Source organism: Harpia harpyja, chromosome 4, assembly GCF_026419915.1.
Source record: "Harpia harpyja isolate bHarHar1 chromosome 4, bHarHar1 primary haplotype, whole genome shotgun sequence".
Lineage (NCBI taxonomy): Eukaryota > Metazoa > Chordata > Aves > Accipitriformes > Accipitridae > Harpia > Harpia harpyja.
In genome coordinates, this window is record NC_068943.1 from 85,042,730 (window position 1) to 85,070,667 (window position 27,938).

Sequence of the window (27,938 nt, forward strand, 5' to 3'; positions counted from 1 at the left end):
ACCCCGGTGCTTCGATAGAACGCGCTCCTCCCGGTATCTAGGCCGAACTAGACGACCCGCGGGATCAGCTTTTAAAACTCAACCCGGAGAAAGAGAGGCGAGGCGTAGGCGAGGCGGGAAGGCCGGGCCCGGCACGCCGTGACAGGCTTCGCGGCGCCGAGGGGCGGAGCGCGCGCGCGCCTGTCCGCCGCCGAGCGCTTCCATAAAGATTTGTTGAGGGGGGGGGGGCGGGGAAGGCGGGCGCTGTCCCCGCCCGGCGCCCCAATAAAGTTTGACTCGAAGCCGGCGAGCGCGTCATCGGGCGGCGCGGCTCTCGCGAGAAGACGAGCGCGGCTTTCCTCCGCTCCCCCCCCCCCCCCCCGTCCCTTATTTCCTCCGCGAGGTCTCGCGGGATCCAGCGGTCACCACCGGCCGGTGAGGGCGGAGGGCGGCGGCGTTCTCGCGAGAGGCGGCCGAGTCTCGCGAGAGTTGGCGGGTTGCCCCCCTTGGACGCGGAGCCGTTTCGCTTTGGGAAGTGAGCCGGGGGGGGGGGGCGGCGGCGGCGGCGCCGGGCCAGGCTAGGCCTAGGCCGGGCCGGGTCGGGTAGGGGAGGGGGGGGGGGGAGAATCGGCGGGAGGCGGCGTCGCCCCTTGGGCCTTCCGGCTGTGAGGGATCCGTGCGGCGGCCCGCGGAACCCCGGGCGCCCGGTGCTGAGGGGGTGGGAAGGGATCGTGGGCCCAGGCCCCGCCTTCCCGGGGCGCCCCCGCGGCGGCGCTGCCCTCCGGGCCTGGGCCCCTCGGATGAGGCGGTGAGGCCGGTGCCCTTCCCCCTCCCCTCCCGGTTCCTGCCCACCCACCCCAGCGCCCCCCACCCCTCCACACTTTCCGCCTCCTCCGGGGCTTCGAGGCGCCGCGGGGCCGCGCTCCCTGCCCCGCTCCCCATGTAGGAGGGGGGTGTTGGCGGCAGGGAGGGCCGAGGCCGGGGTGAATGGTGCGAGGAGCGGGCGCTGAGGAAGTTTGAAGTTTTGGGGGTTTTGGAGGATTCCCCCCCCCCTCTCCTCTCTCGAGCACAGTGGAGGAGGAATGCCAAATCCGGAGAGACATGGGGGCAAGAAGGATGGGGGCGGCGGGGGGTCCTCGCAGCACGGGCCTGGCAGCGGGAGTTCGAACAGCAAGGAGAGGCACCGGCTGGCCTCCAGGCACAAGAGGCATAAGTCCAGGCACTCCAAGGAGTCACCGCTGGCAGCCCAGGAGACAGCGGCACCCTTGGGCGCGATGATCAAGCCGCTGGTGGAGTACGATGACATCAGTTCAGATTCGGATACCTTCTCGGATGATGTGGCCCTCAAGCTGGACAGGAGGGAGAACGAGGAAAGGAAAGCGGACAGGAGCGAGAGGATACAGAAGCACCGGCACCACCAGCACAAGCGCATTCGTGAGCTGATGAAGAGCAAACAGGCAGAAAAAGAGAGAAAGTTAGAGAAGAGCCTGGAGGCATCCAGCAGGTCCGGGTCCACCAAGGACAGAGTATCGGGATCCTCCAAGAGACTCCTTGAGACCGAGGAGCACCCCAAGTCACTGTCCTCAAAGAGTAGCAACAAGGAATCCCGGTCAGCCAAAGCGCACAAGGAGAAATCCAGGAAGGATCGGGAGCTCAAGTCCAGCCACAAAGAGCGCAGTAAAAGCCATCGGAAAAGGGATGCTCCAAAAAGTTACAAAACAATCGACAGTCCGAAGCGGAAATCCAGAAGTCCTCACAGAAAATGGTCCGACAGCCCTAAATTGGACGACAGCCCCTCAGGAGCCTCCTACATCCAGGAGTACGATCTCAGCCCTCCCCGCTCTCACACATCCAGCAACTATGATCCCTATAGGAAGAGCCCTGGTGGCTCCTCGCGCCGGCAGTCGATCAGCCCACCCTACAAGGAGCCCGTGGCCTACCAGTCGAACACTCGCTCTCCCAGCCCTTACAGCCGGCGGCAGAGGTCCATAAGCCCCTATAACAGGAGGCGATCCTCGAGCTACGAGAGAGGCAGCGGGTCATACAGCGGGAGGTCACCGAGCCCTTACGGCCGACGGCGTTCAAGCAGCCCGTTTGCCGCGAAGCGCTCTGTGAGCCGAAGCCCCATCGCCAGGTGCGTGCTCTCCGCGTTGCATTCCATGCCCTGGGGAATGGGGATGTGGCTGGGGGTGGCCGGGGTGGCTCCGGGCATGGGAGGGGTTAACCCCCTTCCTCATCTCGGTGGGGCCCAGGTCACTGGCTGCCTGATTTGGCTGCAGAGTGATTTGTGTGGAATTGCTTTGGTTGGGTTCGTGGCAATTCCCTTTAAAATGGTGTTCACACTTTGGAAAACACCTCCCTGACTGGTGGTAGGCAGCGTCCATGTTGGCTCTCAGCAGAGAGGCCTAGGGCTGAATGAGCTCCTGGGATTAAATTACACACTACCTCTGGAGGTGGCCCCCGCAGAAGGGCCGAGGCTCCTGAGGAGGTTGTGCTCTGAAGGGAGACAGAGGCATTCAGCTCCTGATGCGGGATCTAATGCGCTTCCCTGGCAAGAAGTTCAGCCAGGGAGAATGTTTTCACCTATTTCTGGAAGCCTTTATCTGTTTACTGCATGTGGAAACTTGGTGATGCTTTTCAAGAGGGTGGCTTGTTTTGAGTGTACTTTGCTCTTTCTGAACTGACTTGACTTTTCTTTTTCCTTGAATTAGAGATGACCACATGTAAACTCCATCTTTCTAGCCTAAACTTTGTTTTCTCAGTACTAGAGTTTCTTGCTTCCATTCTGAAATCGGGGTGTTCTGGAAGGGCAAGTAGGACCCAGCTGTATTCTGGCTTAACTATAATTTTCTCTTTTTTTTTTTTTTTTTTCTTTAGTCAGTAACCTTGCTACAGAAGGAAACTATTATTTGAAGGTAGTTCTGTGTGTTTTATTTCAGATGTTTGTTAATCATCCTGTTATATGGACAAATACATAGTCTAATGTTGATTCTTTTTTTTTTGGCTTCAGCTTATGTTAAGTGAGTTTCCAGTTGTCACCATGGGTGCTGTGGAGCTTTGATTGTAGCTCCATGGCAATTAAGATGTGACCTGGAATGTAATAGCTATAGAAATGCTCTGCGCTGTGTTAGCTGTACTGCATCCTCTGGTCCAAACAGGAGCTGTGAGTGAAGAGGCCGCCTCCAGAGTGCATTTATGTGATCAGCAGTTCCCAAAGAACTCAGGGTTTTTAGAATTTGGCCTTTGTTACTAGAACTCTTCTCTTAACTTCAGGAATACTGTCTTCTATAGTGGGCTTGAAATAGTGCCTTTGTCCTTGCTGTGAGAGGTGTATTGGTTTTAGCACCCTGGAAGCTGTTACGTAAAATCTACTTACACTGCTGTGACTTTACATAGTGAAAATTTCCTCCAGGCTTTTTCTCCTCTGCCCTGTTTTCTCTCTGTACACCTGAGACGATCTGAGGGATAGTCATTAATGGTTTTCTTCTCCCTCCCCGCAATCCTTTTTGCCCTGGTGGCACTGCTCTTACGCGTTAGTTACTTACTAACACTTTCGGAAGAGTGAGAACACAGCAGTAGAAAACATATGTATACTTCATGATATAATTTTGTGTTATGGCACCTGTTAAATGTCCATGTTGAGCCCTAACCGGGGAGAAACCATGTGGAAAACGGAGTGGTATACGAAGAGGTTTTGTTTTTTTTCCCCCCCAGGTTACTCTACTTCCCAGGACAACCTGAAGCTTATTCTTCTGTAAATGGCTAGTTGCTTCTGACTTGAGAGATTAAGCAGTTATATTTTCCTGTTCTTAATTATGGGAGCAATTTTGAAGCACTTTGTGCTGCTTCCCTGGACTTACAAACTTTTTAAGGGCATCTTTGACTCACTGTCAAAATGCTAGACCCCAAACCAAAATAGATTCCAAAGGTTACTTACTGTTTACACTCAGCTTGTACTGAATTCTTTGAATCTCTGACTTCAGTTGATAACCTACTACTTTTCTCTCTTTTTCTGAGCAGATAACTTACTGTGTGATATATTCTTTTAAAGCAGAGCAAAAAATATGGATCACTCCTTCAGAAAACGTCCACCTGAAGTGGTTCTAGTAAAGGGACAGAGGGAATTTAATGCATTTTCCATACGTTAGGCAAATTGTAAGTTGTAATTCACTGTTGGTTTTGCTTCACTGAGCTTGTAGCCTGTATGGTGAGGTAGTCGGTGTAAGTTTATGGTCAAACGTCTGCTCCAGAAGCCAAAGGTGGGGCTGACCCTCTGCTGACGGCTGTTCAGGAGCTCACCTGAAGGAGTGGATGGGCTGAGCCTTCCTTGCCAGCTTCGTCAAAGCCAGCTTTGGTTGATCTGCTGCAGATGAGTGTGTAAATGGAGGCAGCTGACTCTGCACCAGAGTAGCTGGGGAGTGACTGCTTGATCTCTTCTGTTGGCTCCCGTGGAGGGGCAGGAACACTTTGGGAGAGAAAATGTCTTTAACTGGCAGACTGATATAGGCAGTGAACATCTGACTATGGCTTAAATGCTTCAGAGGAGGTAACGCAGGCTTTTCTGGGACACTGAATTATTTCCAATGACTGACAATACGGGTTGTTGTTGGGGTTTTTTTTGATGCATTCTGTATTTTCTTTAATCTCCACATCCAAAATACAGTATAAGGAAACTGAATCAGTGTGCTGTGCTGATTGGAGAAAATACAGAGTGTTTGCATTTCAAATGACTGTGCAAAACAACTTGCTTTCAATTTAGGAGGAAATGAGGATGATTTGGTCAGTAGGGAAAATAACAGATGTGGCTTGCCATTCCTTGTAGCAACTGTTGTCATTGCAGCTAAAACTAGAAGAAGAAATTCCAGAGTCCTTCAGCCTGCTGAAGGTGGGTTGTGCTCTGTACTAAGTATAGCAGCTAAGTATGAGTGTGTGCACGTGCTGTAGTAGTGGCCACTGTTATGCAGATCCTTGCCATGGCAAAAGGTCATCGGGCATTCATAAATGAGAAACATTGGCCTTCTGTTTGAGCTTGTTTCCTGATGAATTAGAGTACGGGGCATGTGGTCAGGCTTCCCAGATACTCGCTTGCACTTTACTCATCTTCTGTTGCGGCTTGGAGCAGGTAATGTATTTTAATGTCTGTAGATGTTCCTAGGAGTTTGTGTACTGGATAATATGGAAGTATGTAGATGTGGGGCTTTGTTGTTCTGCCAGCTGATTCAGGGTCACCTCTGCTAATGGCTATTAGCTGTGGTTGTTTCCAGCATGAGGAGGTCTGGAGGGTTCCAGCATTCCCTCCTCCAAAGACCATTCTAACCTTCTGATTGTATCAGTTAAATTAATCTAGCAATGCTTTTTTATTTGGATTTTTAGATGAGCCATTGTCTCTGACTTCTTGATGTTAATTCACAGTCGTTGTGGTTAGTATCTTGTATTTCTAGTTTCCAGTGCTAGAGAGGCGACAAGGTGTTTTTTAATCCCAGAGCATTTTTATCCAGAAAAAGAACTGCAAGTGAGACTGAATTGCCCCCCGCCCATCCCTGATAATCTTAGCAAAGCAGGCGAGCTGTAGAGTGTTGTCTTAACACACGTTAAGGGTGAAAGGGGTAAAAGTGCTAAATAACTAACTGCAAGTAAAGCCACAAAAAGATCGTTCGAGAGGATGGAAAGAGTATCTTCAAAAAGCAAAATCCGCCTGTGCACCTTCTGTCTTATTGCATCTTTTTTGAGATATCCAGCAGTGATAAAAGCAAGTGTTGCTGTGGAAGACCGCTGCTCAGCAAGCACTGTAGTGGTGTTGAGGCTGTTGATGGTCTAATGATATGAGGTAAGATTTGTTGTAGAGTGATCTATTACTGGTTGTGTTGATAGAGCTGGGAAAGCAGACAAGCTTCTGGATGTGGTGCCTTTTTCAGGTCTAACAAAGCAGCCGTAAACACCAAGCTGGAAAATGGGCTTAGAAACAACAGCTCTTTGTATAATAGGTATAGGTAATTATCATTAGACAACTGAAGAGAAAAAGCGTGAGTGGTGCCTGTGGAGCACCTGGGAGGAAATAAGTGGATTTAGTCCCGGTGGTACACAGGAGCGTGTATATTTGCTGATAGAAGGTCAGGGAGTCATCCCCAGCCCTTGGAAGAGCTGGTTCTGTGGTGCAACTCCTTCCACAGCAACCCTTGCGTAAGGGAGGTCCTGTCTGCGCACGCCACCGCTTCCTCCAGCATTACCTTTCCCTTGCTTGTGTCCATGCAGGTATCTTTGGTGGCTGCATTTCTAACGTAGTACTATTAAAAATAAGGTAAATTTGGACTTTTGGAGAAGTTTATAGAAGATCTGCTGAGTGATGTTGAGAATGTGGCTCTGCAACCAGTTGGAGTAACTGTTGGGGGGCTAATCATGGGGGAGGATGGGAGATGGGGAGCAGGAAACTGACTATCATGGCATCTTAAACAATCTATCCTGAAAGAATTGTAATAGGGAATGCTAACCCCAAAACTATTTGTGGTTGCAGTAAACTGCATCCTACAGGATTCATTAGGAGCGTTTTTCTTAGCCTTTGGAATGTCTTTGGGCATAGTGAAAACGTAACAGCTTTTTCAGCACCTGGCAACTTTGCACTGGGATGTGGAAGGTGAACTGCTATCCAAATGGTAAACTGTGTCTGAGACCATTAATTTGTTAAGCAGAAGCCTTGGAAAAATAGGCGATCCTGAGGCAGCATTCCCATTACAGAGCAGTGTGTTGAAGAGGAAAATAGTTGAATGACTTCAGCTGACACTTTTCTCCTTCTGGTTGTATATTTATTTTGTAAGTCTAAAGGTAAGGACTACTTGCAGTCATAGTGTTCTTTGACCACTGTTAGCACGAGGTTTGGGGTTGCACTTACTAGTGAAAGGGCAGAATGTTTGTGCTTGGAGTAGCAAGGGAAGAGGGTTCTGGTAAATTCCACACTGCTGTGCAGCGAGAGACCCTTCACCTCCCGTGCAATCACAACTATGTCCATCCTTGGAGGTGCTGGTGGTGTCTAGCGAGGAAGCATTAGTCTGTCTTGGTTTTCCAGTTTGTTTTCCAAACATTTGTTGTCTCAGGATAATATTAATTTGAGTAGCACTATAAACAGTTTAGATCTTGTTGTTAATTACATTCTGAGTATGGTTACAAGCGAGCCAGCATCTAACTGCATTCAAACCTGCTTGCTATTAGATGTGTTTTATAACTACCGTGGAACTATGTTTTGAGAGAACTCCATGTTTTCAAAAAAAGGTATGTTCTGACTAATAAATCACGGAATAAAAATAAACTTTGAGCATAGTTTCTATTAGTATTCATAGGGTCTGATCTCAAAACTTCTTGTTTTGCTGTCGGCTCACACAGCTTCTAAACCCTTCAGAGCCTACTATGCGTACAGTTTCAAGTATGCTGTCTCACAACCTGCAAAATCCTAGTTCCTCCCTAAGTGGAGGAAACAGTTCTGTCTTGTCAGTTGTTTTGACATGGACACTGGAAGTACCAGTTTCCAGTTCCATTTTATTTTTTTATCTTGTTTCTGTATCAGTCTCCACTGAGCTTGTGGTTACTGCTGTCTTCTGACTAGGTTCACCCCATGCTGATGGTGCGTACCCTGATGGTGTGAGGTGTTTCCTGCCTTGCTTGTTGCTTGTATCACAACACAGGCTTTCAGTGTGGTTTTTTTAATTTCTGCATATATACCTAATTTAGATCCCATTTATTGTAGAGAAAGACTGAGACCCTCTGGACATACCTCAAACAATAAAATTTCTGGGGTTGTTTTTTTCTTCTCCTGAATCACAGTATGCAAATTTGAGTTCTGATGATAGTAAGAGAACCAGGGGGAAAAATTAGCTTGAAGTGAGGTGTTTCCTGAGGCGGCATTCCCATGAGGGCAGTCATATTTTATCCGTTGCTTCCTTTAAAGTTGTACATAATTACCGTGAAAGATTTGTAAACTGCCAGCTCATCCTCTCAGCTGAAGTCTTCTGTTTAGTGCATGCATCCGTGATCTCGTCTTTACCTTGAGGCTTGTCCAATCCTGATCCTTCGTTTCTGTCTTAACAGTATGATTGTGAGGGTAGTCCTGACATTGGAAGGCTGGATGATGACCTGAAGCTTGTACTGCTTTAGTCAGTAAACTCATTTCAGTAGTTTTAGTCTCTCCTGACAGGTGTTATGGACTCTCTGAACTTAGTTGACAAATAATGGATTCGAATTATTTTCAGAGAGAGCTGTTGATGTTGGTGAGTAGCTCAGAGGTTGAGAGATGCTTTGTTTCATTTATCTTCTCCCCGTTCTCTCCACAGGAAGTCTGTGAAGTCCCGAAGCCGAAGTCCTGGGTATTCAAGACACTCATCATCTCACAGTAAAAAGCAGAGGTCTGGGTCACGCAGTCGCCATTCCAGTATATCACCGACAAGGCTACCGCTGAACTCCAGTCTGGGGGCAGAACTCAGCAGGAAGAAAAAGGAGCGAGCGGCAGCAGCAGCAGCTGCAGCCAAGGTGGATGGGAAGGAAGCAAAGGGCTCACCTGTTTTCCTGTCTAGAAAGGAGAACAGCTTAGCTGAACTTAAGGAATCTGGAACAGAATCAAAAAAGGTCATCAAAACTGTTAAATCTGAAAAATCGTCTTCAGATACAGAATTAGTGAATTTACTGTATACGAACACAGAGACTAAAGCCCCTGCAGAGACAACAAAAATCAAGGCAGAGGAGAACTCTGAGAGGAAACATCCTGTTCCAGTTAGAGATTCGAAACAGACGGGAACAAAAGACTTGAAGCCTGTAGCAGTAGTAGAGGACCTACTATCTCCAAAAGAGACAGACACAGCAGAGAAGGAGATTCCACCCCCACTACCCTCAATAAAATCACCTCCTCCACCTCTGCCAACAACCACACCACCACCTCCAACTCCGCCGTTGCCGCCTTTGCCTCCATCACCTGCTGTTCCACCTTTGCCACCATCCCAACTGACTCCCGTTCAGGTCCCTACTTCAGCCCCAACATCTTTGCCATCTTCTTCCCACCCAAGGACGTCTACTTTATCCTCTCAGGTGAACTCTCAGTCCTCTGTCCAAGTCGCTACAAAAACACAAGTGTCTGTGACGGCTGCTATCCCACACCTGAAAACTTCAACGTTGCCTCCGCTTCCGCTCCCCCCTATTTTAGTTGGGGAAGATGACTTGGATAGGTAAGGTCACACAAGAGCATCTGGTTTGCATTTAAAAGCAAAACATTGAAATAAACAGATTCTTTTGGTTAGTTTGACAGTTGCTAGTTTGTCCTGCAGAGTGCTCTGAGGACTATGCTGCTGGTATAAATGCATTATTGCACAGCCATTCCTGGTTTTGGCCCTGTCAGGTTTATGTGGAGAGTTTTATGATCCTGTGCAGGTAGTTACATCTTATCTCAGTGAGAAAGAGAGGTTTGGCTGCTGTTTTAATGCTGGTTAGTAAAAGTTTCACATCGCTCTTTGTTCGTATTTATTACAGTAATGAAACATGGATCCAGAATTATGCACCCCTTTGTGTTGCAGCCATTTGCACAGGCTTATTTTGAAATTGCTTTTTTTGTTTAATTCCTCGAGAACTGGTACTTAAGTAACAGGAAAGAGCTTAACAATTCCAATAGAAGAACACAAACCGGATCTATTTCTGTTCTAAACACAACAAACATGCAGGCCATGCCTGCACGTAAAAAATGGCATTGGTTTAACTTAAGTATTGTCTTAATTATTGCATAATTAATACAATCCTTATTGCTTAAGGAGTAGGTATTGTTTGTTTGAAAAAGAGTTTGAAAGAGTGAAACTACACCTACTTCAAATTTCTGTTTCCTATCATTTATAATCAAAACATGCAGACTTAATTCTGTCCTGTAATTGTAGCTGTTGCTGCTCTGGGTCTTGGCTGGTGGTGGTCTTGGCTTCTAATATGAACTGGTCTGAAAAACCTTACTGTGGCGGTTTTCCTTTGGTGGGGAAGAGGGGAAGGGAACAGAATATCCAAAATGGAGGTGGAGAGGAAGAAAAACAAACTTTTTTTTTTTCCTTTTGTAGCTGTTAGTATGTTGTAGTGCTGTTAACGTCAGGTCATCACTGAAATTTCTTTTTTCTATTGGATCTGCTTAGCCTGTAGTTCCCTAACAACCTCTGTATCTTTCTAACCATCGCTAAAGATGTACTAGGTATCTCATCGGTTAGTAAAGCATGTTTTTTGGTGAATAGTGTGTTACATGATAGTTATGACTTAATAACCCTGTGGTTGAAGTGAACACTATGTTACATATTCTGATTCATTTAATTAATTTTCATGGTTTGTCTTGGTATTGATGTAAATTAGGGTAATGCTGTCACTGCGATCAAGGTAAAAGTTAGGCTTGTGCATGTTTCTGTTGCCCTTCCTAAGCTGTGTAACGTTGTTCAGCAAGTGTCTATTTAGTTTAAATGTATCTGTGATGAGCAGTAGCTTTTAACAGATTGCAGATCTTTTCCCAACTCAAATGCCAGTCTAAGCAAGAGTCTGCTGCTGTGTTGCCTTATTCCAAACACAGAAATTGTGCTGCAAATACTGTATTTTATTTTTTTAGCCACCCACACCTAGAGCTCTTTTTTACCACCCAGGTACAGCTTAGTTTTGTAAAAGTGTGTTTTATTTCTGCCATCACTATGAACTTAGGAGTGTGGGCAATAATACTGCTGGTTGCTAAGCTTAGTAAGTGGATTTACAGTGACTTTTTCCCAGTAAAAGGATGGGAAATCCTGCTTCATTTTGCTGAGTCTAGTGGCAGTTGCGTATGGCAATGACTGTGTGCGGAAGCTCACTCTTGATCAACTGCCTTCGTATTTATGAACAAAATTGTTCTTGGATAGACTTTTGCTTTCATATGCTGAGACTGGGAAAACACTCCAGCTCTGAGACCCTGGTAAGCACAGGATTTGGAAACGTGCTTTGAAGTGTCCAAGTACAAAACATGCCTCATTCAGTTAGAGACTGTTTAACCTTTCTCGATGCTTGCTGAGCTCTCAAGACTTATCATCTGTCTATAATGCTTTTAGACTTCACAGCAGTCAAGGTGCACCGTGGGTCGCTTCATGTAGCAGGAGGGGAGGAAAAGCTGTTTAGAAGCAAGTGGTACAAACTTTGTACGTGTTTGATGTTGCACTCAGAAGTTGCATAGCTTGCATAGGTTCCTGACAGCACCTGGTTGACTGTTCACAGCACTAACATAGTTAAAAATGCAGACCTGACTGATCGCATTCCTGCTATTTTAGGGGAGGGGAAGAAGGGAGGTAGCTTCTAGGAGCCTTTGTTAGGCAGTTGGCGTTTGCACTTCGTTATTTTTCTGCTTGGGCAACTCTGAAGGGTCTGTTTGGCTTTCTCACTTTGAAAGAAATGCCTGGTGAAATGTCCAAATGTTCTGGGGGTAATTAAAGTAACCATCTAGGGGCACTAGTGCTGATACGCAGACAGATTAACTAAGCTGTACATAACTAAGTGCAGATAACAGTGTGTCAGCAAGAAAATGATAACTATTTGGTAAGAGAGAGAGAGAAAGGAACTCCTGGGAGGCTGGGTGCCTGCAGGTTAAACCTACAAACACACCTTGGCCCTTCCCAAGAAGTCTTGCAAAGAAGTTGGCTTTTGATGTGTGTCTGGAAAAAGGCTGAATCTGTTTGACAGGGTCAAAGGGACCAAGCTTAGCATATACTGTTAGATATTTAAATACTGTCAGGAACAAATGAATTGCCGATTAGAAGTGGATTAAACACAAAGTCAAATAAACAACTGCTTTTTTTGTTATTGTGAATGTTCAATCTGTAAGAACTGGACATTGGATCAGTGCTTCAAGTACACATATGAAAGCAGTAAAGAAAGAAAAACCTAGCTGATCTGCTCTGTTGGAACAAAGTCCCTTGCATCCTACATGCGACTGTAGGCCCCAGCTAGATCTTGCTTTGAAGAACTTCTTCTGAGGTTTAATGTGGGTTCTGCCTCGGTGAAGTGACCCGGCTGGCTATTGTTCTGCACATTCAGAATTTGCAGTTAATGGGGAGTGAGCTTCAGCCCGTGCAGCTCTCCCACTTCTGGTATTTCTAGGATATGTACCGCTGGTAATAGAGCCCGTCAGTGAATACTTTCCTCCAGAGGTCTAGGCTGGCGTGACGTGCGATTAGTTCTGCAGCTGCCTGGTGACTTCTTAGCAGTGGGATAAGATTGCTCCCTCATCTTTTACAGAAGATGTCAGAGCTCAGTGCCAGAATAGTATCCTTCTTTGTCTTGCTTGTTTCTTAACTATATTTCAGAAGAGATTGTCATGCAGATTAGGCAGCGTCTAATAAAAAAATTGGGAAAATGACCTACTTCCATCAGTTCATTTATGTGGAGTTCTCTGTGCTGAGGCATTAAAGCTGGTGGTGCTGACAAACAGCAAACCTCCTGCTGGCTGCCCTAAAAACGAACCTTGGAAGGTTGTTCATATCTCTTAATCTTTTTCTTTTCCTGGTGAAGCCAAGATTTGCGTGGAGAAGAATTCCTGACTCTTCAGACCTGGGAATTCTCCCTGCTGCATACATGAGAGAATTAGGTTCTGCTTATGAGACTCTTGCCAGTCTAAACCAAGCTTCTGATGCCATCAGTAATTTGATTCTTTTAAAAAAAAAAAAAAAAAAGTCAGCTTTTGGTTTCTCAGCAATTTTCACAAGTTGGAGCTACATTTCAGTCCTTGCTAAGAAGTTAAAAGTTACTTATGTAGAGCGACTTAATTCTGGGTTCATATTTATAGTGGTCCATAACAAGTCATGCATTTAATTTCAGTATGATAAATAGACTAAATAGAGGAAGTCAGGGTCAGAAAGTGGGTGCTGGCTGATAACCTGAACTGTCTTACAGGAAACTGAGAATAACTATGTATTTGTGCAAATTGACCAAGTTCTAGTGGCAGAGAGCTGTGTGTTTATTTGAAGACAGTGGTTCAAACCTAACACTTTTCTCTCCTGATATATTATCACTGTGAAATTTAAGACTGTTTTGTTTTATACTTGGCTATGCTAATTTTGACACTTAAACTTGGGCTCCTAACCTTACGTTCTCAAATAGAGAGTTGTCCTACAGTAGGCTTTTTTGTTTGTTAATTGGCTGTTAAGTCTGACTTTTTTATTGTATTAACTTTTCGGAGTTTAGTCCAAAAGAGATTCTTCCTCCAAAACCTGTGAAGAAAGATAGAGAGCAGAGACCACGACACTTACTCACGGACCTCCCGCTCCCTCCAGAGCTCCCTGGGGGGGACCCATCTCCTCCTGACTCCCCGGAACCAAAGGCAGCCACACCACCTCAGCAACCGTTCAAAAAGAGACCAAAGTAAGGCTGGCTTTCTTTTTTTTTTCACCTTCTTTGAGTTGTTAGGTTTTCTGTTTCTTCACACATATGTCAGTTTAGGTTTCCAAAGCTTTAGGTTTCAGCATATACTGCAGCACTCCTAGAAGAGCTGACTGCATGCCCTGTGCTCTCTGTGGAGAAGGCGTTGTTGAAAGTGCTGTCATTTTTTAAGTTGAATCTGGCGGCTGCTTTGTCAGCCCTCAGCAGCCTCCCCACCATTTATTGGATGGGGAGAACACTTAACGTGCACTTACTTATAAATCTTTAGCCAGATTTAGTTCAGTTTTATAAATTCTTTTGTCCCCAGACTTGTTTGAGTGCTGTCTTTATTATTGAGGGAAGTGAAATGTGGAGAAAATGAGTTCATATTTCTGTTTTTTCTTATGGTGTATTAACTGTTTCCTGTGGGTTGTTTCATATTTGGACCACTCACAGTTCGAGGCCACTTGCCCCATCTATTTGAGAATTAACAGTACAACGGTTTGGGAAGAAGAGAAGGATGTGTAAATGGTGCACCAAATGGAGGCTACGGTTCAGGCGTTGTACTGAAGCTGTGATGGATTCTGTTGTCTTCCCCTTTGACCCTTTCAATGGTAGAAATTGCTGGAGTTTGCCATAGTCAATCTCCAGCCACATCTACCCTGAAAGCTCTCTCGTCTTTTGATTTAGCCTATAGCTTGTAGGCCAAAACCTCCTGATGAGTATCCCTATATAAAGCTCGTGGTGCTTCTAGGAATTGGTTATTCTGAACAGGAGACATACACCTTTTCTTCATGCGCAATCAGAGTATTAGTCGTGTTGCAAGGCATATACAACTTCCCCTGATAACAAAATTTATGCGACTATCAAGGAAGCAAGCTGCCTTGACGTTTTGTACACAGAGCGCTAGCTACACTTTGTTTTAAACAAAAATCAAATGTCCAGCGTTTCTGCAAAAGATTCCAAACACTGATTTTTGTCCCACTGTAGCATAATCATAAGATACTGGTTTGTTTCTCCTTCAAGCTACTCTCAGTTAAAAGTATGTAATGAGATCTTTGTAGAAGTCTGTGTAGCTAACTGCATGCCCCAGGTAGGCTATAGCAAAATGCTTCTGCCATCTCAAAGTCTGTGGAAATGAGGTGGCATAATATCCATTTTGCTTGTCTTACTCTTTGCACTACTTACTTCCCCAGGAGGAGCAATGTATTGCTTGTTAGCCGTATGCAGCTGATAAATGCATAACTGAAGTGAAAAGATCTGATAGTGAGAGTGTTCTGGATGGGGTGTTTTAGTATCTGAATGAAATAGAAGGATAATATTCCTGCATAGCAGTGCCTATATCTGGAGTAGTTGAGATTATATAGCATAATTCATTAAACTCTACTGAACACTCAGTTGCTAGGAGTGTAAAGACAGGGTGCCTGACCTTTGCTTTTTGTTTTTAGGGTACAGCTTAAAACGGTTGAATGGGCATTTGTTTGTGGGATGGCAGGTGAGGTGGAGCACTCGAGTGTCTTAACAGTCTGCTTCCGTCTTTCAGAATCTGTTGTCCTCGGTATGGGGAGAGGAGACAGACGGAAAGTGACTGGGGGAAGCGTTGTGTGGACAAGTTTGATATCATTGGAATTATTGGAGAAGGGACGTATGGGCAGGTGTACAAAGCCAAGGACAAGGATACAGGTAAGGATGCCAAGTGGCTTCAGATTGACTCCACTACTTTAAGGCATCATTATTGTGGGTGTGCTTAAAACCCATTCCAGTGTTAGTGGCATTGCTGCTTAATGACAAATACCTGTAGAACTAGAAATGGCTCCAGCCCTGGAATAAGCATTTACATCAGGTGTTTTCAAAAGGCACAAAAGAACAGAAGCTCTGAAATACTAACTGTGAGTTAGTGCCCGGCTGCCCTCTCTGCTTGTGAAATCGTATGCCCTGTGTGTACAATTTGACAAGTGGTCAGATGATCGTGGTAGGTATAGCTATGCCAGCCATAGATGCCAACTGAACCCCTGCTTTTTAAATGAGCCTTTGTCAGACTTTACTGTCTCAGAGCTTGTGAAAGGAACTGGGGTGGTTTCAAGGGTAAATTGATGTTCACCTGTGTGACTTTCTGGTGAAGGAGATGAGGAGGAGCACTGGTGTCATCTGTCTTGAGTTGTTGGTGTGATAACTTCTGACAGAGAGATTAAACAAAAATTAGTAGGGTGGTAACTAAAGCTGTGTCTGCTGTTTCTTGGTGGATGTTGACTGTGCTCGTATCTACTTTCAACTTCCCCCTGGAAGCCCACAGAGCTGTTAGCAGTGATGTGTGCAGAGGCTTTGACACTGGCTCGTTCTGGCAGGTGAATTGGTGGCTCTCAAGAAGGTGCGACTGGACAATGAAAAGGAAGGCTTCCCTATCACAGCCATCCGTGAGATCAAAATCCTTCGGCAGCTGATCCACCGCAGTGTTGTTAACATGAAGGAAATTGTCACGGACAAACAAGATGCACTGGATTTCAAGAAGGACAAAGGTAGTATTTGCTGTGGGGTGTGGTTTTGATTAGCCAAAGGGGTGATGCAACTCCATTTGTTTATTCTTAGTGTAAAACTAAAAATCTAAACTCTGGTGTAGATTTTTTTTCTGCATTCCTCCTTGATACACAGTTCCAGCAAGTTTGGCATCTGGATTTGGCCTTACATCAAAGGATAGATTCTAGTTAAAATGAGTTGTTGTACTGCAGAGCAGAGGTAGACGCGGGCTTAAAAGGATGCATTGCATTCCTGTAGAGTCATAAAAGAGCAGGCTTAAAAAAAGCCTTTACAGGGTCACTTTTAAGACTGATGAGTGGCAACAAACTTTCTAATAGTGTGAAAAGTTTTCTGTCCTCTGTCACTGTGGAAGAAGGCTGTTCTAGCATCCCACTAGCTTTTGTTTGCGGCCTTCTTTACCACGAGAGAGAAAGGAACAACACAAACATCAGTTCAAGCCATGCATAGCAGTAATCTCTTCAGCAAACTAGCTTGAAAGAAAAAACAAAACAGGTGGGTAAACATGACCAGGATTTCAAAGGAATTTATTTTGGGTGTATATGTTGGTTTCAGATGTCAGCTTGATGCATTAGAGGGGCTACTTAGTTGTTTTGGGGTTGTTTGTTTTTTTTCTTCCCTTGAGGAAGAAAAATCTTCTAGGATGCCCAGTAAGCCCTAAATATCACAAGACTGTGCTAAAGAAAATACCAACAGAACACACCCAACAGTGCACAAAAAAGAATATTTCAACAATGGAGTCTACTTTCATTCCTCCTTTTTCTTTGTGTCTCCTCTCTTGCCTTAAATAATTTCTCACTTTATTATACCAGGTGCCTTTTACCTTGTGTTTGAGTACATGGACCATGACCTAATGGGGCTGCTAGAATCTGGCTTGGTACATTTCTCAGAGGACCATATCAAGTCTTTCATGAAACAGTTAATGGAGGGTCTGGATTATTGTCACAAAAAGAATTTCCTTCATCGAGATATTAAGTGCTCCAACATCTTATTGAACAACAGGTAACCTGGGAGTAGATACATTTCTGTCTAAGCTCTTCCCTGCGCTCTCCCTGGGTTCAGCTGAGAGCGCGCAGTTGTTGTCTTCGCCTTGAGTACGCTTAGGAACAGGAGGTGTTGATCCACTGTAGGAATATAACCCTGCATGCTTCCACCAGTGGTGTGACGGATGGTTATAATTAAGCAGTGGCTTTCCTGGGTGCTGCTGCTGGCTGAGAACACGTCTCCTGCTGCAAGGGTGAACAACCCTAACAACCTTCTGCTTAACTTGCTCTTGGTAGCAGTCTCTCCACGTGAGGCCCTCTGCTCACTGTTTTGCAGCTCCTTACAGTTAACCTTTTTTCATGCTGAGTTGAAGTAAGTGGGTCTCTGCGTACACTTGGTCTCCATGGTATTTTGGCAAAAATACTGTTTATTGGAAGTGCTTGTATGCAGAGAAACCATTGAGGGTTAAGGTAGGAAGTAGCAGTTCTCCATGGATGCTCTCTCTTCTCTAGATAGCAATGTTTGGCAGTAATGTAGTTCATCGCAGAATACAGAACAATTATTCACTTGCTGTTAATTCTCAAGTCTTTATCTGGATACCCATAAGAAAACTTTGAGCCTCTGGGAATAATACTGCACATAATTGTATCCAGATGTCTGGATATCCATCTAGAAAACTTCTCTGGGACATTGGCCTGTTGGGAAGGGTTTGTGATAGAGATGAGACTGAATTATTGGGTTTTTTTTTTTTTCCTTTTTGTTTCTTTGAAGCATTAAATAGGATCTGGAAAATTAAGACTGGCATATCCAAAAGTAATTACTGCAAACATTGCTTTGTTAGGCTTCTCTACTACATGGGGAGATTTCCTTACCTGTTACTGCTTGCAGCGTGTGATCCCACCTGTGATTCAAACCAGTGACTGTTTTTTTGTCTTTCAGTGGGCAAATCAAACTTGCAGATTTTGGACTCGCCCGACTCTACAGCTCAGAGGAGAGGTGAGGCATAGCAGGGTGGAGGAAGGGGGAAATGGCTTACATAGATGAGATGATCTCCTTTCTTAATATCCAATAGTCCCTTCACTTGGAAGTCCTGGCATTCCCTGAGAAACTATTTCCAGTGTAAGTGGTACAATGCAGCTGCAGCTATTGGAAATTATATCCTATTATATCCTGGCTGATATTAATAGCTTTTCATTAGACAAACCAGCTGATAAGGAACAAAACATCTTCTCTGATTGCCATGGACCTGCCATGGACCACATTTTGCTCTGAGATCAGTCACTATTCAGTCATGGCAGCCTGCTGCTGCCTCTTGCAGGTCAGGATTTTTCAATCTTGGGTATCTACAGCTTACTGTCTTCACATAGGTAGACTTCTAAAATCTGTGATATCTTATCAGCTTTATTTAACTCAAGCAGGTGCTATGGAAGCCTAGGCACTTGAAAGCCCACTGCTTCTACTTATATGCATAACTCTGCAGTTGGGAAGTAAAAATTACCGTTTGTAAGGGTTTTGTGGCTCTTGTCATCAGTTTATATTTGTATCTTGCATTCCAGCCGTCCATACACAAATAAAGTCATTACATTGTGGTATCGACCTCCAGAATTGCTGCTAGGTGAGGAGCGTTACACACCGGCCATAGATGTGTGGAGCTGTGGGTAAGTGCCTTGTTTGTATCTTTTGTCCTGGTTGGGCTGTGAACATCAGCATATGAATAGAGTAGTTCTAATGGAAGGTGGCCTTTGATTTGTGCTGATTTCTGAAGCTGTATCTGTTCCAGCTAGGCAGAATGTTATGATAGTACAGGAATACTTTCAGAATTCTGTGCTTTGAGGAAATAGGTGTGTGTCACCTAACTAAAACTATACCATTTAGTAAAAGCTCCTAGAATGAGACTTTTCTTGGTATTGACACGTGAAAGCATAAAAAGTATCTGTTGTTGCTATTTAAAAACCAAACTAACCAACCAACCTTTGATAACGATGTACCACTAGAAGCAGAAGGGTGAAAAGCTTACTCTGTGTTGATCATAGTTTCAGTGTATGGTTTTAATGACCTAATAGAGAGTTTTTCTCTAAGCTCTTCAGATTGCTGTCACCTAATTTTTTCAGCTAAATCTAGGAAACGTTTTAAAGTAGAGATTTCAGGTTTCTAGTAGTGTAGGGAGCCTCGTGAACAGGAGGAGTCTGGGCAGTTCAGCCACAAAGATGGAACATTTTCTAAGTGATTCAGAACCAGAGTCTCAAGGATTCAGCATTCAGAAGTGGGACTGGATTTCCCAAAATGCGTGCTTCCCATTGTGATATTCACAGGTGAACTTTCAGCAGAGCTTAGTATGCAAACAACAAAGGTTTGTAAAAGTCAGGCCCTGATAATTACTTCTGGAAACTCCGGCTGTGAGGTCCAGTTGCTGTTCAGTGTCCTGTGCCAAATGAGTGGGGTTAGTCCAGTTCCAGCAGACAGGTGCCTGTTATCAGCCCACAGCTATATTTGGCACTGATTGTCATTCCTGTTGGAAGGCTTAAGAGTAGGTGTTAAGGACTGAATGAGTCAGAGTTGTCCCCTCCCTCCTCCTCGTCTTTCCCTTCCAGCTGTACAAATGTTGTGTGTGCGTACAAACCTTGTGTGTACAAGGCTATGTCCTGTGCTTGGCAATGACAAACAGTAAGCTACTGGCAGCTGAGGATAATTTGGGACAGCAGATATCCCCCAGTAAAGCTGAAAAGATAAATGGGCTGAATCTGGAGGAAAATGAGATGCCTGGCTGTTTTTCTTGTCATGCTATTGACACATCCTCCTTTCCCCGCAAAGAGTTAAAGTGTGAAGCCTGTGACATGTTAACCAGCCTACTAGTGAATGTTATTTCCCAGCTGCGTAGAATTGGTGACTCTGTACACATAGGTTAGTTTGTCAGTTCTCAACTACAAGCTCTGATGCAAATAACTCTCCTCAGGCAAGCCTGCTTCTGAACAGAAATGCTGCAGTGTTCAAACGATCATCCCAAGGGTTTGCTGTCATGACCTCTTGCTTTTCCTCTTTCCAGCTGTATCCTCGGGGAACTGTTTACAAAGAAGCCTATTTTTCAAGCCAATCTGGAACTGGCTCAGCTTGAATTAATCAGGTAAAGGATTGCACATGCATGCCTATGAGAAGAGGTACTGCAGAAACTGCTCATGCACGCTGTCTCTGTGTTATAAGAGCCCTCTTTCTCTAACCTGCCTGCAAAATAGGACCAGCAAATGACTGTAACTGCCAATGCGAATAGTTAGGCATTTAGGTGTCCATGCCTACCATCAAGTGTGTGGCTGCTAATGTATGCACCCTCAGTAACCTTTGCTGTTGTTAGCTGAATGGAAAAATCATGAACCTAAATTGCATCTCACACTGAAAATTCATTGTGTTGGATGGTTTATAAACTCAAGGTAATCATTTTTCCTCTTCCCAATACCCCCTTTTTAACCTGAGGGTTATCTAATCTTCATTGAAGTGTGCCCAGACCTAGGTTATTGGTACAGTAAACTGCTTAGAAAGGAAACATTTTCACTCAGCTTGGTGACTCTTCTCCTCCTAGCTGTGTTCCACCTGCTGATCATACTCTGCTTTTCTGGTTCTCAGCCGGCTCTGTGGGAGCCCCTGTCCAGCAGTGTGGCCAGATGTCATCAAGTTGCCCTACTTCAACACTATGAAACCGAAGAAGCAATACCGAAGGCGCCTGCGTGAGGAGTTCTCCTTGTGAGTTTTGTTAGAAGAGAGGATAAGTGGCTGCGTGGGGGTTATGGCCGCCTGTTACGTTGTGTGACTCATCTGCTATCCTTTGGCTCTAGCCTACCTGGCAGGATAAAGCAGTGCTTCCCCTTCTTGCCTTCTGCCCTCGGGGTCACTGTCCCCTTTCTAAATATCTGATCTGCCACAGGTGCCTTTCAGAGGGATTCCCTGCCTCTGCACACTTGTGACCCTTCTAGCTAGGGTCTGTGCTGGAAAACACACTTGACAGTGTGGCATTCTCACAGTGCTGAGGTTGTCTGACTTCCAAGACATGCTCTCTGGGGGGAGAGTATAATTGTGTGATAATCTTGTGGGATTTGTAGCAGAGTTGCTCTTAATAAATGGCAAAAATTAGACTGAAAATACTGCATATCTGATGCCTGTTCTGTTGATGTCTTTGAGGTGCTGCATCATGTAGTAATAAATTTTGACTGCATGGATTTCTCTTAGGCCTGAGGTGTCTCTCTGAAAGTGGGCTTCTCCCCCTGTTGAGAACAACCCCTTAACTCAGCCATATTTCCAACTCTCTGCGCAGCATTCCTTCGTCTGCTCTCGACCTGCTGGACCACATGCTGACGCTAGACCCTGGCAAGCGCTGCACAGCAGAACAGGCCCTGCAGAGTGACTTCCTTAAGGATGTTGACCTCAGCAAAATGGCACCTCCAGAGTAAGTTCCAGCTGGCATTCTCCACCACAGTGGGCTCTCTGCTAATGAGCTTTGGGAAGAAGCCACTGGCTTGGCCTTGGGTGGGTTTTTTTTTTTTTTCAGTCAGAATTAAGTTATGATTTCTGGGTTCTTGACTCTGCCCTTGCATTTTGTCATATGGCTGAGCAAATAGCTCTTCCTGTGCTGTTGGCTTTCTTCCTGATAACAGGCTGGTTTTATAAAGCTGAGTTTAATGCTTGTAAGGTGCTCTAAAACTCTGTTGGAAGATATGCAAGAGTAGCATGTAGCATATCCCTGTCCTCTGTGCCATGGAGGGCTGGCCAGGTTTCATTTATGCTGCTTGTTAATTGACTAGAAGAGTGGCTGTTGAGCAGTGTCACACTGCAGCTCTTTTCTCCCACTCCAGTCAAGCAGATTATAAAACTCTGCTCTAGCTGCTTTGCGTGCAAGTATGGCAGTAGCTTTTGAGATTCCTGTTTCCTTCAGAGTGACTAAAGGCAGCTGCTTTCTTAAAGCTGCCAGACTCTCAAAGCTTGGTGGACTTGCACTCATTGGGGCTTGTGTGCATTGTAGCTAACCTAGTCTGTTCAGGGGTGAGATCCCAGTGCAAATTAAATGATTCACATGCAAATTATGCTGCCTTTCCTGGTTCTAGGAGTTGCCCTTTCTTGGTTTAATAGTATGGTTGCAGTCAGGGGAACATCTGTGCTTCTCTTACAGCGCTAATAACTTTCTGTGGTCTTTGAGGTTTAAATCGGTTTTCTTGCTATGTTTCTTAACTGTTAAGTGTTGTTCTCTTCCAGCCTTCCCCACTGGCAGGATTGCCACGAGCTGTGGAGCAAGAAACGCCGACGGCAGCGGCAAAGCGGGATTGCAGTGGAGGAGCCGCCATTATCAAAAGTTTCTCGGAAAGAAACTACCTCTGTTACAAGCACAGACACTGTCAAAAACAACAGCAGTCCTGTGCACCCACAGCCCGCCCAGCTCAAAACAGAGTCTGGTGCTGGAGATGCAGTAGGTCAGTGCCTGGTCTGCTCTGTGAAAGGCTCCTCCTGATATGCTACCTCCCTGCTCTCTCTGGTCTGGGTGTGGGAGGCTTATGTCTATTTTCAAGACAGTCTGGTTCTTTCACCTCTTATTTCTACAGAAAGGGCATTCCAGCATCTTCCTATCCTGACTTCCCTCCCCTGTTCCCCCCCCTGTTTTTTTTCCCTCTGCTGGGAAAACTATTGGCCGCAGAGCATTCTGGCTAGTCTTCAGAATTCACTCACTGATGACCTGACTATGAATTTGTTCTATGAGTTATATTATTGGTTCCAAAGCATGCTTTCACAGAGGGTAATGGAAGGAGTCCTTGAGTCACTTAGGCCAGATAAGAGACTGGAAGGTACAGCTGCGTGCAGGGTGTGCAGATGAGCTGAAGTTTGATCTTGTTGATCAAATTATATAAAGATTAGGCATGGGATGTAACAGGGTAGTGGCTGGTGGGCAAGAGTGTACGTTACTGCACTTTTCTTGTTGCAGAAAAGATCATTTGGTCATAAAGACTGGCAGGACCAGGACTTGTACACTGTTTCCAAAACTGTGACCAACCTTCCTGTGTCTAGAAAATAGTTGGAGGGGAGGTATTTTGATTCCTGGGAATGTAGAGATAGACAAAGCTGCCCAAACCATGCTGATTGTTCTGTAGAAGCCTTATCAAAACCCAGATATGGGCTAAAGCTGCCTTCACATCAAATGTTGTACTGACAAGTAACAAGGAAGACAGTTCTTGCTCCAGGGAATGTGCAATCCATGTGTTCAATGAAACATGGCAGATGGACAAAAGGTGGTGGTTGGATTAACAAACAGCTGAGAAAAGTGAGTGTCACATTCTTAGTTGCCTACCAGCAAGGGGAGCTTAAAACTAAGCTGCTAAAACCAAACCTTTGCACCCTTCTTCCCAAAAAGTTAGACTAACAAAGTCAATGTCAGTGTGAAGGGACACCCTTGTCACTTGTCACTCAGGAGGCTCTGTTCCAGCATTGTGCAAAGGGAGGTGATGCCACTCAAGGGTTGTATTTTAGACTAACCTGGATACTTGCAGGTCAGGACAGAGTCCTCTCTGATACCAGGCCAGCTTTCAGCAAGGAATTGCCTTCTGCTTGACCTAATTTCTTTTGCTGCATCAGTGGAACGCACCCTTCCTCCGTCCCAAACAGCAGCTCAGCTCCATCCTGGGAAACCTGCTTTCCAGTACAGGAGGGAGTGCTTTTGATCCACAGAGTGCTGCAGAGATCTTGAGAGGGGCTGAGCTGCTGTCAGACTTGCTGCTCTGATTGCCACTGAAGTGGGCTAAGGGTTTCCAATCTTCATCCCGCATCCTCAGACTTGCTGCCATAACTGGTGTGGTGTCCTCGGTCACCACTCTGATTCCTGGGACACCCTCAGCTAACCAAGGAACAGGGAGGTTTGACTCAACTGAGCTGATTTTTAAGAAGCAGCCACATACACAGTCACGTTGGTAGATTTGAGGGGGCACTGAAGAAGCTTCCCTCTATGGCTAACAGAGCAGTACCCAGCTGTAGCCTTGGGTGAGTGCAGTGTGTGTGCAGTACCACGGGGTGCTGCTGCAGTGCTGTTCAGAGCTGATTGTAGTCTGGAGGGGGCAAGCTGATGACGGAAATCTGAGCAAACTATCCTGGAATGCTCCTTCTGGAGCCTCTGTGCCTTCCCCTAGTCTGGGGACATGGAGAAGAGGCGTTTATTGTTACGTGCAGCGTCACGATTACAAACCGATGTGATGCAGTTTTGCCTAACTTTCCTGTGATGCTTCTTGTGTTTCCTGCAGGCCTTGGAGAAATCACCCAGCAGCTGAATCAGAGCGAACTAGCTGTTTTACTGAACTTGCTGCAGAGCCAGACTGATCTGAGTGTCCCACAGATGGCCCAGCTGTTGAATGTACACTCTAACCCAGAGATGCAGCAGCAGCTGGAGGCTCTCAACCAGTCCATCAATGCTCTGACGGAAGCTACAACTCAGCAGCATGAGTCTCAGGCAGCAGCAGCAGAGGAAGCCATAGAAGAGCCACCCACAGAGGCCCAGCTACCAGAGGAGCAGGCGACTCCAGAAACAGCCAGCGCTCAGGGAGATATGCAGAACGTGCTGGCTGTTCTGCTGAGTCAGCTAATGAAGAGCCAGGAGCCTGTTATAACCCTGGAGGAGAGCAATGGGGAGAAGAGCAGCGAGCAACGGGGGCCAAGGAAAACCCCTACAATGCATCCAGAGGAAAGTACAGGTAAATAATCATGACTGTTGCTTGTGCATCTTGGATGCCATGCACTTGTTTGAACAATTAAAGTATTCCATATGAGTGCCTGTAGTTTAACTGCAGCCAGGAGGAACTGAGACCTTCGAGCGTTGTGACAGAGGGAGGCTGGGGGTGTGGATGGGAGGAGGAAGGGTGCTAGGTGCTAAAATGTGGTCAAGCCTCAGATTTCAAGACTGAGAAAGACACTGACCCACTCCCTGCGGTAAGTGCTGGACTGCTCAGGAGGTTTTAACAACTGCAAAAAGCCAAAATGCAAAAATACTACTCTGCTTCACATCTCCAAAGCATATAAAATCCATTAGTGCTCCACTGTGAATGGGTCAGTGAAGATTTTTAAGGTGCAGTGAAGGTTTTGGTTTTTGCCCAAAAGTGGAAGGGAAACTTGGAGGGTCAGTTCTTCCTCTAATACCCCTAGTAATCAGTTTACACGTTCAGGTAGTTTTTTTGCACAGGACATTGAATCTCTGTGGATTTTCCCATCTTATTGTTTGTCCCAATTCTCTTTTTCACCATTCCCTTCCTGCCCTCTCAAAAAAAAAAAAACAACAAAAAAAAAAACAAAAAAAGGTCTGCAGAGATGATTTTAAAGAACATGAGAACTGAAATACTGGAGAGTGCTGGAAGGGAGGGATAGTGGCAGTTGTGTATATAAGAAACTTGCGCATCCAGCTTCGGTGTGCCTGGTTCTACATAGAGTTGACTTTTATGAGTCCTAGAATTCAGTGACATCTGAAGTTGAGCCAAATGGCTGGTTCTTGTAGAGCAAGTAAGAGGCATGCGTAAAAGACCTGATTGTATCAGTGAACTCGTGGATTTCCTTTTCAAAGGTGAGTGTAAATGTATCCATGTCTTTTGTTTCTGTTGATTTTTTGAATTATTAGCAACATCCTGTGACGACCTCACCAAATTCTAGAAGCACCTCCTGAGTATGTCTCAGACTCTCCGGGGAGCCTCTTTTGGCCCGATACACAACTCCTCTGCAATGTAGCTGAACGTGCTGTGTTCTCGTGCCTTCAACACACCCGCCCACCACAAGCCAGTTGTGATCGTGCTTTTTTTTTTTTTTTTTATTTTTTTTTTTGCCCTAGTACTGGAAGATAACTAGGTTATTGTAGAGCAGATTCAATTAAATAACATTGTTCTCTGTTTATAATTATTTTAAATGATATGCTGTCCCCAAATCAGCTTGGCTTTAAAATTACCTGAAGATTGTTTTCTGGGTTTAAATACAATCTAGTTTTAAAGTGGACTGACTGATATGGGTGGAGGGGTGGTCCTGGAAGACTACTGGTTTTCACAATAAAGTTTGACCTTTTTAATAACCAGTTTTGCAAATGATTTGAGGATCTGATTCAAACAAGGTGTTCGTGGCCTCTTACGTCATCGCCAGTAATAACTTTAATCACCGTGTAGCCCATCCTTTTGTCGATGAATGAGATCGAGTCAGTTCAGTTGTGTTGCTCTGCAGGAGTCAGGACTGGTTTTGTGAGCGAAGCCGGCACGCAAGGCACCGGGAGCAGATCGTGTCCTGCGGGAAGCTGCGTCCTCCCCTCTGCAGTGTCACTTCTAGTCGTGGCACTGCCTTAGCAGGGGGAGGGCCAGAGCTCTGCTCTCGCCTTTCCCACCGCCTAACCGGGCTGCTTTGTTCTTCCTGCTGGCTCAAAAGCAGTAATACAAAGTAGTAAGAGCGTGGTGATGGTGGGGGTGTGTGAAGGGTGCTTTTGTTCTTGCTAGGAGGGGTCCTTTTTGAAACAGAAATCCTTATGACTTCAGATCTGATTTGGGGGGGGGACGGACTGGGGGAGAAGGGGGCAGGGGGGATGGGGTTAAAAAGATTTTCTCATGCTCCAGAGCAGTCTGTATGTTGCATGCAAATATTTGTGGGTTGAGATTGTTTTGGACTGTACGCTGGAAATGTACTTTGCAAAAAGGTCATAAACCAGGCAAAGCAGGGCCGGCTTTGGTAAGAAGCAAAGAGGGGACATGAGAGGGGGTACCCGCTCCCTTCAGTCTGTCATGGGTGCAAGTGGGGAACTGGTACATGTGGGTTTGGGGTTGGGTTTTGGTTTTGTGTTTTTCTAAACCAATACATCAGGGCCATGCTCTATCAGTACGCAGCCGCCTGGCCGCTGGCAAGCCTGGTACCGGAGCAGTAAGGCACAGCGTCCCTGTGCAGCGGGAGACCCTGCGTTCGGAGAACACGTGCTGTCATGTGGCTCCACATCTGTCTCCTGCTTGGCGTTAGCCTTTGATCCGAGAGCAGGAATTCCCTCCACGGGTGCCCATGTGTTAGGACAGCTGTTGCCGCCTAGTTGGGAGCGTGGGGGACGGGGCGAGTACGGGAAAAACGTTAATGAACATGTGCATTGATCTTGCAACGAATGCCAGCTTTTAAAACTCTCCGCCTCTTTTCCAGTGCATCCTAGAGAGCGGACTGTCTCGGTAGGCTGTTTGGTTTTTTTTTCGTATAAATGTATTTATATCTGTTCGCGTGATGTTTTAAGATGGTGTTTAAAAGAAGTAACCCTTCCACAGCATGTCCTCCTCGCATTCTCCCACCAGAGAAGAGACCCCCTGAGCCCCCCGGACCGCCTCCACCGCCGCCTCTGTCCGAAGGCGATCTCTCCAGCGCAGCCCAAGAGTTGAACCCGGCCGTGACGGCTGCGCTGCTGCAGCTCTTTTCCCAGCAAGAGTCGGAGTCGCTCGGCCACGCGACACACGAACACCAAGCCTCGAGAGCCGCGGACTACGGCAGGTCCCACTCCTCCAGGACTTACAGCACCGAGGGCTCAGAGGGGGGATTTGGTGCCGAGGAGCTGAATTCAGGCCAGACGCTACTAGAACCCTCTGCCCAGCCTCTGGGGAAAAGCAGGACCTTCTTGGGCTCCGTGAGCCACCTTGGGGAGACGAGCAATTACCAGGGCACAGGATCTGTCCAGTTTCCAGGGGACCAGGACCTCCGCTTCGCCAGAGTCCCTGTCGCCATACACTCGGTTGGGCAATCTTTTACAAAACCCGAGGGGAGCAACAACACGCTGGTACATCCAGAGGCCAAAATTCAGAATTACGGCGAGCTGGGACCGGGGACGGCTGGTTCCAGTGGGGCAGGAACAGGTCACAGCTGGGGTGCCCCAACCCAGGCGACTTCTTCTTATGGGAAGGCGTACCGTGGGCCTGGCAGAGTGCCTCCGCGGGGGGGACGGGGGAGAGGGGTTCCTTACTGAGAGATGCGCCTTTCGCACCGGTCCTCCCCTCCCTCGCCTGTCCACCTTTAGCGACATGACTTTTTTTCTTTTTTTTTTTTTTTTTTTTTCTTTTCCCCCCCAGAGCAAG

The 27,938-nt window shown here is 46.1% G+C and overlaps 1 protein-coding gene across 5 annotated transcripts; it reads left to right on the top strand.

Moving 5' to 3' along the window:
• Positions 1 to 888: 888 nt before the first annotated feature.
• Positions 889 to 27,911, top strand: CDK12 (cyclin dependent kinase 12). 5 transcript variants are annotated; one of them, XM_052785394.1, is made up of 15 exons: positions 889 to 2,113; positions 8,298 to 9,182; positions 13,174 to 13,350; positions 14,891 to 15,030; positions 15,693 to 15,863; positions 16,692 to 16,881; positions 17,803 to 17,859; positions 18,420 to 18,521; positions 19,907 to 19,984; positions 20,479 to 20,595; positions 21,164 to 21,295; positions 22,099 to 22,313; positions 24,126 to 24,572; positions 27,022 to 27,047; positions 27,141 to 27,464. In XM_052785394.1, exons 1-15 carry the CDS (start codon positions 1,062 to 1,064, stop codon positions 27,249 to 27,251), a joined length of 3,900 nt encoding a protein of 1,299 aa, XP_052641354.1. In that variant the 5' UTR covers positions 889 to 1,061; the 3' UTR covers positions 27,252 to 27,464. The 5 variants fall into 5 exon arrangements, with proteins under 5 accessions (XP_052641354.1, XP_052641355.1, XP_052641351.1 ...); XM_052785395.1 differs by having other exon boundaries at positions 27,168 to 27,464; XM_052785391.1 differs by lacking the exon at positions 27,022 to 27,047 and having other exon boundaries at positions 27,141 to 27,911.
• Positions 27,912 to 27,938: the final 27 nt, after the last annotated feature.